Source organism: Dendrobates tinctorius, unplaced genomic scaffold (assembly GCF_039654945.1).
Source record: "Dendrobates tinctorius isolate UK_male_01 unplaced genomic scaffold, ASM3965494v1 ptg000120l, whole genome shotgun sequence".
NCBI classification, from domain to species: Eukaryota; Metazoa; Chordata; class Amphibia; order Anura; family Dendrobatidae; genus Dendrobates; species Dendrobates tinctorius.
In genome coordinates, this window is record NW_027361788.1 from 24656983 (window position 1) to 24670251 (window position 13269).

General features: G+C 45.5%; 1 protein-coding gene across 5 annotated transcripts in view; it reads right to left on the reverse strand.

The window, feature by feature from the left end:
• The window catches only part of LOC141101686 (semaphorin-3F-like), a 147638-nt gene that overhangs the window by 23915 nt on the left and 110454 nt on the right, over window positions 1-13269 (reverse strand). For all 5 annotated transcript variants that reach the window (XM_073590959.1, XM_073590960.1, XM_073590963.1 and 2 more), the window contains one exon: window positions 3671-3831. In XM_073590959.1, coding sequence (XP_073447060.1) covers window positions 3671-3831 — 161 coding nt within the window. The remainder of the gene's footprint in view (window positions 1-3670; window positions 3832-13269) is intronic.

The following is a 13269-nucleotide window of genomic DNA, read 5'->3' on the forward strand; positions in this document are numbered from 1 at the left end:
AGGAAACAGGTTGTGGATGGCTTTGTATGTCATGGTTAGGGTTTTGAATTGGAGCCTCTGAGCAATAGGAAGCCAGTGAAGGGCCTGGCATAGGGGGAGGCTGGGGAGTAGCAGGGAGACAGGTGGATTAGTCAGGCAGCAGAGTGTAGGATGGACTGGAGTGGTGCTAGAGGGGAGGCCAGAGAGGAGGAGGTTGCAGTAGTCTAGACGGGAGATGATAAGAGCATGCACTAGTGTTTTTGTGGTTTCGTGGTTGAGGAATGAGCGGATCCGGGAGATTTTTTTTGAGTTTGAGGCGGCAGGAGGAGGTGAGGGCTTGGATATGTGGTTTGAAAGAGAGCGCAGAGTCGAGGATCACCCCAAGGCACCAAGTGTACGGGACTGGGGAAAAAGAGCAGCCGTTGACATTGATGGATAGGTCTGGTGGAGGGGTAGAGTGAGATGGGGGAAAGATGATGAATTCTGTTTTGTCCATGTTCAGTTTGAGAAATCGAGCAGAGAAGAAGGCTGAGATAGCAGACAGACATTGTGGGATTTCAGTCAGTAAGGAGGTGAGATTGGGTCCAGATAGGTAGATCTGCGTGTCATCAGCGTAGAGGTGATACTGCAAACCGTGGGATTCTATGAGCTTTCCCAAGCCGAAGGTATACATGGAGAATAGTAGGGGTCCTAGGACAGAGCCTTAAGGAACACATACAGACAGGGGTGAGGAGGTGATGTGTGAAAGGGAGACACTGAATGTTCGGTCTGTTAGATATGACGAGATCCAGGATAGGGCCAAGTCTGTGATGCCAAGAGATGAGAGAATCTGTAGCAGGAGGGAATGGTCCATGGTGTTGAAGGCAGAGGACAGGTCCAGGAGAAGGAGGACAGAGTAGTGTCGCTTGCTCTTGGCGGTTAGTATGTCGTTAGTGACTTTAGTTAGGGCAGTTTCAGTTGAGTGATGCGGTCGGAAGCCAGATTGTAACCGGTCAAAGAGGGAACAGGAGGAGAGGTGGGAGGACAGTTCAAGATATACATGCTGTTCCTGTAGTTTTGAGGCATAAGGGAGAAGAGATATCGGGCGATAGTTAGACACAGAGGATGGGTCAAGGGAGGGCTTGTTGAGGATGGGTGTGATTGAGGCATGTTTGAAGGATGAGGGAAAGACACCATTTGTAAGTGAAAGGTTGAAGAGGTGTGTTAGAGATGGGATGAAGACTGTGGCCAAGTTAGGGATGAGGTGGGATGGGAGTGGGTCAAGGGCACAAGTGGTGAGGTGTGATCTTGACAGAAGGGTGGAGAGCTGATCTTCTGTCATGGTGGTGAAGCTGGCCTTTGCAGAACAGGGCTGAGCAGCTAAGAGGGGCATTGGGGCTGCGGGCCTAAGTTTTGTTTGATTGTGTCGATCTTCTGCTTAAAGAAGGAGGCAAAGTCTTAAGCAGAAATGAGAGGAGAGGGAGGAGGTGCTGTGGGACAGAGTAGAGAATTGAAAGTGTTGAAGAGCTGTTTAGGATTGTGAGCCAGGGAGGATATGAGAGATGCGAAGTAAGTTTGTTTTGCGGCAGAGAGCGTGGACTTAAAGCTGGCAAGGGACTGCCTGTATGCGTTGAAGTGCTCAGTAAAATGGATTCTCTTCTATCTCCGCTCAGCGGCCCTGGAAACCAGTCTCAGTTCTTTGGTCAGGCTGATCAGCCAGTGCTGCCTGTTGATTGTTCGAGTTTTGCTCTGCGTGAGGGGGCAGTCGAATCAAGTGTTGCTGTTATTGTGGTGTTATAAAAAGTGGCAGCAGCGTCTGTGTCATGAAGGGAAGCTCTGTCTGTAAGAGGGAGAAGGGACTCAGAGAGTGATTGTCAATTGAGGTGTTTGAGATTCCTGCGAGGGTGAGTGGTTTATGGAGCGGGGATTGCGGAGTAGGAGAGGAGAGGGAAGAGAATGTCAGTATGTTGTGGTCAGACAGGGGGAGGGGTGAGTTATTGAGATTAGCGAGGGAACAGAGACGGGTGAAGATAAGGTCCAGCGTGTGACCATCTTTGTGAGTGGCCGCAGAGGACCATCGAGTGAGGCCGAGGGAAGCCGTGAGCGATAGAAGTTTAGAGGGAGCCGGGGTGGAAGTGTCAATGGGGATGATGAAATCGCCCATGATGATGGTGGAGATGTCAGCAGAAAGGAAATGGAGTAGCCAGGTGGTGAAGTGGTCGAAAAAGGTGGAGATAGCTAGTTCTGGGGGGCGGTAGATGACAGCCAGTTGGAGGGGGAACAGATGCGGATGGAGTGCACCTCGAACGAGAGAAGAGTAGCGGAGGGTGGCAGAGGAATTGGGGTAAAGGAGCAGGTATCAGACAGGAGCAAGCCAACTCCTCTACCACGCTTGTTGCTGGGGTGAGGGGTGTGAGAGAGATGGAATCCGCCATAGGAAAGCGCAGCTGGAGAGGCTGCGTCAGAGGGAGTGAGCCAGGTTTCAGTGATGGCAAGGAAGGAGAGTTTGTTGGTGATAAACGACAGCTTGTTGCAGACAGACCGTGCGTTCCATAGGGCTCCAGGTAAGGGGGTTGAGGGAGTGGGGGCTGGATGAATAGGTATGAGGTTATCATGGTTGCAAAAACATGTAGAGGATCGTGGCAGGGTGTTAGAAGTGAGTGTGGGGATGTGTTGAGGAGGGCCAGGATTAGGGGATGTCGCCATAGTGTAAAAGCTATATAGGAGACCACAACTCACGTAGTATTTGCAATTCAGGATTATGAGATTATCATGTGCGCAAAAACACCAAAAGTAGCAAAAATTTGTACAACTACGAAAACAAGTGTTTTGAAATGTTTTTTTGCAATGAATTACACAAACATTTGGAAAAAAAATTTAAACACTGTTTTGACTGAATTCTGCTTAAAACTATTTGATGAATCGGCACCCAATTGTGCCGACCCTTGTGCAGATACCTGAGCCATCGAGGCCAGTGCCACTTTGTTAACTGGTGATCTTTAAGAGCTGCAATAAAACTACTAAAGACCCTAACCAGCAAAGATGGGTTTACCCCAGCCGGCAATAAATGATTGGTGACAAGCTACTTGTTTGCCGGTCGTTGGTTGTTTAATGGCCTTTCTTACACAGGCAGACCTCATTATTTAGCGCACAAAGGCTGCCATTGAAATATGAAAACAATGAGCTTTAAGCAAGGCAGAAGATCGTTTCACCAAACGAACAGGAGATTTGCTTGTTTGTTGGGTGATCGCCAGCCTGTGTACATTGCAGGATTATCTGGAAATGAGCATTATATTTGTGCAGAATTGGACTCTAGGGCTGTATTCATACATTACCCTGATAAGGCAAGTTGTCTTATGTAATATCAGTGTCTGGTCTACACTTATTACAGTAATCTCTGTATATTATAATTACTATCAGCCATCTGTTCTGAACACCCCAACCTGCATCCATCCTCCCACCCATTTCTTTGGCAGCGCTTACCATCATCTATCATGATTTAGCATCCTGCGATACGTCTGACCCAGATGGCTGATAAGACGTCAGGCTGATATACAGTATATTTTAATATTCCACCCTGATTACTCTCTAGTGAGCACAATTAATATGTCTGCCAATAACTTACTACTGAATAAAGCTGTAATAATGTAATATTTTCTGAACATTTTACTTTAGTCTCTTGCATACAATATTTTACAATTCATGGGCTTACAATTAAGGGCTCACGATTAATGTTGCCGAGGTCCATTGACACCACGTAGTCGCGGCTTCCCACGTACATCCTGTCCTGATCCTGGTCTAGGAGAAGGATCCGATAGTCACTGGTATTAAAGCCGAAGCTGAAGAAGCGCGCGGTGCGGGACTCCATGAGCTCTGCAGAAAGACACAGAAAGTGACACCAAAATAACATTACAAATTAGTGGACAGATACCACAAAAACTTACAGTGCCTACAAGTAGTATTCAACCCCCTGCAGATTTAGCAGGTTTGATAAGATGCAAATAAGTTAGAGCCTTCAAGCTTCACACAAGAGCAGGATTTATTAACAGATGCATAAATCTTACAAACCAAAAAGTTATGTTGCTCAGTTAAATTTTGATAAATTTTAAACATACAAGTGTGGGTCAATTATTATTCAACCCCTAGGTTTAATATTTTGTGGAATAACCCTTGTTTGCAATTACAGCTAATAATCGTCTTTTATAAGACCTGATCAGGCCGGCACAGGTCTCTGGAGTTATCTTGGCCCACTCCTCCATGCAGATCTTCTCCAAGTTATCTAGGTTCTTTGGGTGTCTCATGTGGACTTTAATCTTGAGCTCCTTCCACAAGTTTTCAATTGGGTTAAGGTCAGGAGACTGACTAGGCCACTCCAACACCTTGATTTTTTGCCTCTTGAACCAGGCCTTGGTTTTCTTGGCTGTGTGCTTTGGGTCGTTGTCTTGTTGAAAGATGAAATGACGACCCATCTTAAGATCCTTGATGGAGGAGCGGAGGTTCTTTCATGGATGCGGACCAGATGGCCAGGCCCCTTGGCTGAGAAACAGCCCCACAGCATGATGCTGCCACCACCATGCTTGACTGTAGGGATAGTATTCTTGGGGTCGTATGCAGTGCCATCCAGTCTCCAAACATCACGTGTGTGGTTGGCACCAAAGATCTCGATCTTGGTCTCATCAGACCAGAGAACCTTGAACCAGTCTGTCTCAGAGTCCTCCAAGTGATCATGAGCAAACTGTAGACGAGCCTTGACATGACGCTTTGAAAGTAAAGGTACCTTACAGGCTCGTCTGGAACGGAGACCATTGCGGTTGAGTACGTTACTTATGGTATTGACTGAAACCAATGTCCCCACTGCCATGAGATTTTCCCGGAGCTCCTTCCTTGTTGTCCTTGGGTTAGCCTTGACTCTTCGGACAAGCCTGGTATCGGCACGGGAGGAAACTTTCAAAGGCTGTCCAGGCCGTGGAAGGCTAACAGTAGTTCCATAAGCCTTCCACTTCCGGATGATGCTCCCAATAGTGGAGACAGGTAGGCCCAACTCCTTGGAAAGGGTTTTGTACCCCTTGCCAGCCTTGTGACCCTCCACGATCTTGTCTCTGATGGCCTTGGAATGCTCCTTTGTCTTTCCCATGTTGACCATGTATGAGTGCTGTTCACAAGTTTGGGGAGGGTCTTAAATAGTCAGAAAAGGCTGGAAAAAGAGATAATTAATCCAAACATGTGAAGCTCATTGTTCTTTGTGCCTGAAATACTTCTTAATACTTTAGGGGAACCAAACAGAATTCTGGTGGTTTGAGGGGTTGAATAATAAATGACCCTCTGAATAAACTTTTCACAAAAAAAATTAAACAAAGAAATAACATTCTTTTTTGCTGCAGTGCATTTCACACTTCCAGGCTGCTCTACAGTCCAAATGTCACAATGCCAAGTTAATTCCGAATGTGTAAACCTGCTAAATCTGCAGGGGGTTGAATACTACTTGTAGGCACTGTATATACTCAGACACAGTGTAGTGGAAATATGTATTTCTAGGCGATGTATGGCCGGCCTGTCCTTAGGCTGCAGGTCTCACAAAGGTGAGAACATATGTTATCCTGAGAAAAGGCAGTTGTCCTGGTCTCAGACCCCATGGGGCCTTCCTGGGTACACACAGACTTGGAAACATTTCACACCTCTGATGCCTTGAAGGCAGACACCAAATGGGACCTATTCGCAGCCTGACAATTTCTATTTACTATGGGAAAGAAAAGCTAAGACAAGAACCTTTAGAAAAATAATGTGTTCATTGGTAAAGTAGCCATGGTCCAGTCACAAACCAGGAACTAAAATATTAACATGAGAGGCTGGTCTAAAAATCTGATCGCCAGGCTAAACCTTTAAATTAGACCCCACACAAAGAAAATTGTTCACAGTTTGAGGGGCATCCAAGCTGATGTGATCCATTTCATATTCCTCCCCCCTCAGGAAGCATAATACCAGACTGCAAAGTTTAGATATTTCTGTATGATTCTCCCTTTTATTTTTATAACTGTTTTGCATATTTGTATGTGACTTATTTCCATATTTTTATATCCTTTGATTGTAAGCACTGTACCTTTTCTATTAAAGCTTAAAACTTTAACCTTGTATGATCTAAAGAATCCATAGCCTTAGAGTGTGCGATCCTGGAGAGTGGCAGACAGTAGTGGTAGTACTTCCACGACTTGTCGCCCGTGTGTTCAGTGAGTGGTGGTAGCGTGTGTGAAGCGTGTATGAAGCGAAGTGCGTGGGCTGTCGGTGTGTGATTTATGCTCCCACTGCAGCATAGGATAGAGGTCAAATGCTGGACTGAGTGAGAGGAGATAGAGTAACCCTTGCAGGCGCAACCCCAAGTCACTTGCTGAGAAGCGGGTACATGACACACAGATTTATACAGTTGGGAAAATAAGTATTTGATACACTGCCGATTATGCAGGTTTTCCCACCTACAAAGAATGGAGAGGTCTGAAAATTTTATTGTAGGTACACTTCACCTGTGAGAGACAGAATCTTAAAACAAAAAAACACGAAAATCACACTGTATGAATTCTACATAATTAATTGGCATTTTATTGCATGAAATAAGTATTTGATCATCTATCAACCAGCAAGAATTCTGGCTCTCACAGACCTGTTAATTTGTTAGTTTTTCTTTAAGAACTCCTCCTACTCTGCACTCATTATTTGTATTAATTGACACCTGTCCACACACTCAGTCAATCACGCTCCAACCTCTTCACCATGGCCAAGACCAAAGAGCTGTCTAAGGACACCAAGATCAAAATTGTACACCTGCACAAGGCTGTTATGGGCTACAGAACAATAGGTAAGCAGTTTGGTGAGAAGGTAACAACTGTTGGAACAATTATTAGAAAATGGAAGAAACACAAGATGATTGTCAATCATCGTCGGTCAGGGGCTCCATATAAGATCTCGTCTCATGGGGTAAGGATGATTGTGAGAACGGTCAGGAATCAGCCCAGAACTACATGCGAGGACCTGGTCAATGTCCTGAAGAGAGCTCGGACCACAGTCTCAAACATTATCTTTAGCAACACACTACGCCGTCATGGATTAAAATCCTGCAGGGCACGTAAGGTCCCTCTACTCCCGCCAGCACAAGTCCAGACCCATTTGAAGTTCGCCAATGACTGTCTGGATGATCCAGAGGAGGCATAGGAGAAGGTAATGTGGTCAGATGAGACCAGAATAGAACTTTTTGATATCAACTCCACTCGATGTGTTTGGAGGAAGAAGACGGATGAGTACAACTCCAAGAAAGCCATCCCAACCGTGAAGAATGGTGGGGGAAACATCATACTTTGGGGGTGCTTTTCTGCAAAGGGGGCAGAACGACTGCACCCTATTGAAGGGACGATGGATGGGGTCTCATATATTGCATTATTTTGGCCAATAACCTCCTTCCCTCAGTAAAGGCCCTGTCTCACTAAGCAATCTTGGTAGCGAGATCGCTGCTGAGTCACAACTTTTGTGACGTAACAGCGATCTCACAAGCGAGATCGCTGTGTGTGACAGCGATCAGCGAGCGGCCCCCCTGCCGGTATCGCTGATCGCTGCAAGAAATCTCTGGACATTTCTTTGGTCGCTGGTCTCCCGCTGGCCAGCACGCATCGCTGTGTGTGACAGGCGAGAGACAAGCGATTAGGTGTAAAAAATAATAAAAAAAATAAAAAATATAGTTATTCTCACCTTCCGACGTCGCGTTCAGCCATCCTGCCTCTCTCCACGCTCCGGTCCCAGTGATCCTTTGCACGAATGACCGCGAGACGTCGCTGCCGCGAGACCGTGACATTCTCGCGGTCATTCTCGCAAAGGATCACTGGGACCGGAGCGTGGAGAGAGGCCGGAAGACTGCGCGGGACATCGGAAGGTGAGAATAACAATATTTTTTATTTTAATTCTATTTTTTACAGGGGTGGCCAACGATGCCGCACGCTCGGCATCGCTGTGCTGATCGCTGGTGAAGCTGTCTGTGTGACAGCTCACCAGAGATCACATAGCGACTTACTAGCGATCCTGACACCTTGAGATCGGTGTCGGGATCGCTAGTAAGTCGCTTAGTGTGACGGGGCCTTAAGAGCATTGAAGATGAGTCATAGCTGGGTCTTACAGCATGACAATGACCCTAGACACACAGCCAGGGAAACTAAGGTGTGGCTCCATAAGAAGCATTTCAAGGTCCTGGAGTGGCCTAGCCAGTCTCCAGACCTGAACCCAATAAAAAATCTTTCGAGGGAGCTGAAAGTCAATGTTGGCCAGGGTCAGTCCTGAAACCTGCAAGATCTGGAGATCTGTATGGAGGAGTTGGCCAAATCCCTGCTGCAGTGTGTGCAAACTTGGTGAAGAACTACAGGAAACGTCTGACCTCTGTAATTTCAAACAAAGGTTTCAGGACCAAATATTAAGTTCTGCTTCTCTATTGTGTCAAATATTTATTTCATGGAATAAAATGTAAATTAATTACGTAAAAATCATACAAAGTGATTTTCTGGATTTTTTAAAAAAGATTCTGCCTCTAACAGTTGAAGTATACCTACGATAAAAATTACAGACTTCTCTATTCTTTGAAGGTGGGAAAACTTGCAAAATCAGCAATACTTATTTTCACCCACTGTGTGTGTGGGTGTGCGTATATGTATGCATGTATATATACACACACGCATATATGATACCATACAACTGCTCATATATCATAAATACAAGAGATGCAGTACCATAAAGCAGGTCAAACATATACACAAAAGATGTTTTACCATACAGTCCCCCATGTGATATTACACAACTGCTCATACACCATACATGCACGAGATGTGGTACCATACAGCCACTCATTCATTATAAATATAGTAGATGTGGTACAATACAGCCACTCATACACCATACATACAAGAGATGTGGTACCATACAGCCGCTCATCTATAATAATAAATGCCCTAAGCAACTTCCGGTTGTAACAACTTCCGTCCAGTTGTAACCGGTGACGTCACCGCACACCTCTTTCCATGTTAACCCTCAACACACACACTCCACTCACCTTTCACCATCTCCACTCACGTCCACTCACTCTTTCACTCCACATACGACCCTTTCTCTCACTCCGTCTCTCATACTCACGCCGTCATCGCCGCTGATCCATGATCCCCGACATCATCTTCCGCCGGCGCCATCCTGGATCCCGACGTCGTCCACGCCGGCGACATGTTCTTGCGGCGACGCCATCTTGACTATCGCGGGATTTCACGATACTCAAGATGGCGTCGCCGCAAGAACATGTCGCCGGCGTGGACGACGTCGGGATCCAGGATGGCGCCGGCGGAAGATGATGTCGGGGATCATGGATCAGCGGCGATGACGGCGTGAGTATGAGAGACGGAGTGAGAGAAAGGGTCGTATGTGGAGTGAAAGAGTGAGTGGACGTGAGTGGAGATGGTGAAAGGTGAGTGGAGTGTGTGTGTTGAGGGTTAACATGGAAAGAGGTGTGCGGTGACGTCACCGGTTACAACTGGACGGAAGTTGTTACAACCGGAAGTTGCTTAGGGCATTTATTATTATAGATGAGCGGCTGTTCTTGCGGCGACGCCATCTTGACTATCGCGGGATTTCACGATACTCAAGATGGCGTCGCCGCAAGAACATGTCGCCGGCGTGGACAACGTCTGGATCCAGGATGGCGCCGGAAGAAGATGTCGGGGATCGTGGAGCAGCGGCGATGACGGCGTGAGTATGAGAGACGGAGTGAGAGAAGGGGTCGTATGTGGAGTGAAAGAGTGAGTGGAGATGGTGAAAGGTGAGAGGAGTGTGTGTGTTGAGGGTTAACATGGCAAGAGGTGTGATGCTATCGCATCCTCCCGATGCGATAGCATCGGGCCATAATCTAGTGTATTATACATATAGTAGATGTAGTATAGCCACTCATACAACATACGTACAAGAGATATGGTACCATACATCCAATTGTACACCATACATATGACTGTAGAGACCTGTGTGTCCTAAGCAGTGCATTCACCCCCCCCATTCCCGCCAATCCTGTACAGAATACACAGCCAGACCTAGATGGGTTGAACAGGTCGGTCACAGTTTATTAATTACCTATGCAGAGAAGGGCAATTACATTTCATAACGGGCAGCTCATGGCTGAGATCCTGTCCGCGATCAACAGGCAATTTGGCCAATAAGCAGTCACGAACCTTTGCCCTCCTCTACTTTCAAGTTACCGCCGAAGGAAAAAGGAAGTTCTGACCTGGGCACCTGGATTTAACCCCTGTAGGTGTGGCTGTAGATACCTTCCCCTTTAAGGACCATTGGACAGCAGGGCACCCCAATTAGTACATCACCGAAAGGAGTGGTGCGAGGGGGGGGTGAATTGGGCACTGACCGTATTTTATTAGCGTTAGTATTAGGGGCTCCACAGTCAGAGGCACATTTCTTATGCAGTAGTGTGCCTTCAAGAAACGTTGTCCCAGAAAAGAAATATGGTATCATACAGCTGCTCACACACGATACAAAAAATGTGGTACCATGTAGCCCCCCCCATACAGTCGACATACAAGAGATGAGGTACCACCTGTATGTAAGCAGCATCACTGTGTAATTGTCTATACATTCAAAGTTACTGACATATTTTGTATCCCATGCCCAGACCTGATCTCATCTTCTTTCTCAACCAGTCCTGACACAAATGACTAAATACTGCCTTAAAATAGAGCGCACCTTCCCCTTTAAAAATCAAGGTTACTTATAATGTTGACAAGCTGAATGTATTGTCAGACAGATCTATACATCATGAAGATCACAATCTCTGCCCTCTATGCAATATTAATTTTTACCTACACATTTAAAATGAATTATTCATGTTGATACGGGTCTATTCACTGGGGTATTTTATCATAATAACATTAGGAGCCGGCAGCTGGAGTATAACAGGGAATAAATAGTGAGCTATGCTAAATCTGCTGTAATAGAAGCCAACAGCTATATTCACTCCGATAATGTGGCGCAATCCATTAGCAGAAATATGTGCGCCTCATGGTAACATACACCTCAGCCCTGGGTCACTGAGATATACAAGTATGGTCGCTTGCATCTACTAAACAAACTCCTTCAGTATCCCCTAAGGTCTTACAAATTGATTCCCTGAAGTGTGATTCAAACCTCAGATTAATTCTATTTAGTCCTTCAATCTGGTATCCTGATCCCGGGACGCTGTGCCGGAACGATGGGAGTTTCGAGCTTAATTCCTCCCATATCACAATTATCCGATGTAATGTTCTGCAGTGCCTCACACACACATGCACTAACACAGCCGCGCGGCGTGGAGATTCATGAGCATTTCACATCCTATCTGTACCAGTGCTCGAACTTCTGCTGCTGAATGGCTTGATCATAGTGTAATTGTACTCATGTGGATATCAGGGAGCATGGTTGAACAGTGCGATCCTATTTCCTCCTGCCTACCCTGGATGAATGATGTCCCTGTACAAGTGTTGTAGTGGCTATTGTCCAGCCTGGATTCATGCGAATACCTGATGAAATCCTATCCAAAACAAGATCAAATTCTATTTAAGGATCTTGTTGGTGCCCAAGTTAATGTTCGGTCAGTTAGGTGAAACACAGCAATCAAAAATATCACATAGATTAAAAAAAAACAAACAAAACAAAACAAAAAAACACTAGTGCACAATTATTGGTACCATAAATGCGTTATTTAAAGCCAATGATACTGGGTACGAGATTTGGAAATAGGAAATAGTGGAGAGAAACAATGTAAAGATTGCAGTTGATATTTCCTGTGCTGGGGGGGGGGAATTATGACCTTAAAGTATTTAGTCAGATATCAATTGTGCAAGTTCTCCCACTTAAAAAGATGAGAGGCCTGTAATTGACATCATAGGTAGACCACAAGCTTTAGACCCATTTATACTGTGTAGCTCATCCAACAAGGAGATATTGCTTAGAAAGAGAGATAAAGAGGCAGTGGCTTAAACATGAGACAATATGCCCCAAATTTCAGGTGCAATATTAGCCAAGTAATAAGTGTTAGAAAGTTAGACAAATGTATCTGAGGCTTTATTCACACATCAGCATTTTGGATCAGTATTTGTAGACCAAAACCAAGAGTGTCTCCAAACTACAGAACAGGTGTCAATCTATCAATTATAGTTTTTCCCTGTAACTTCCACTTCTGGTTTTGGCATACAAACACTGATGCAACATACTGACCAAATACTGACGTGTGAAGAAGTCCTAATAATGCAAAGACCTAATACCCTCTCCTACTGTATCCTCACCCATCCCTGTAGATTGTGAGCCATCGCAGGCAGGGTCCCCTCTCCTTATGTACTTGTGGGTCCCTTGTCTTACACATGTTTATTATACTTGTCTATATTTCCCCTTTTCACATGTAAAGCGCCATGGAATAAATGGCGCAATATAAATACATAATAATAATAACAACAAGATACATCAGATAAAAGTGGGCGTTTTCAGATTAGCTAATTAAAGCATGTGCTGTCTAAATAGTGGACAGGATTAGTAAATTTGCCCCACTGTTTCAACATGATGATGGATGTGTGTCTGCAAAAATCACATTTCACAATACTGACGGCTTTTGGATAAAACACTCAATATTCATACTTCTTGACAACTTTTTTATTATTTATTATTATAGCGCCATTTATTCCATGGCGCTTTACAGGTGAGGAGGGGTATACATAATACATACAAGTACAGTAATCTTAAACAATACAAGTCACGACTGGTACAGAAGGAGAGAGGACCCCGCCCGCGAGGGCTCACAATCTACAAGGGATGGGTGAGGATACAGTAGGCGAGGGAAGAGCTGGTCGTGCAGCGGTTTGGTGGATCGATGATTACTGCAGGTTGTAGGCTTGTCGGAAGAGGTAGGTCTTCAGGCTCTTTTTGAAGGTTTCCATGGTAGTCGAGAGTCTGATATGTTGGGGTAGAGAGTTCCAGAGTAGGGGGAATGCGCGGGAGAAATCTTGTATGCGATTGTGGGAAGAGGAGATAAGAGGGGAGTAGAGAAGGAGATCTTGTGAGGATCGGAGGTTGAGTACGGGTAAGTACCGGGCGATGAGGTCACAGATGTATGGAGGACACAGGTTGTGGATGGCTTTGTATGTCATGGTTAGAGTTTTGATCTGGAGTCTTTGGGTAATGGGGAGCCAGTGCAGGGATTGATAGAGGGGAGAGGCTGGGGAATAGTGGGGGACAGTAGAATTAGTCGGCAGCGGAGTTTAGAATAGATTG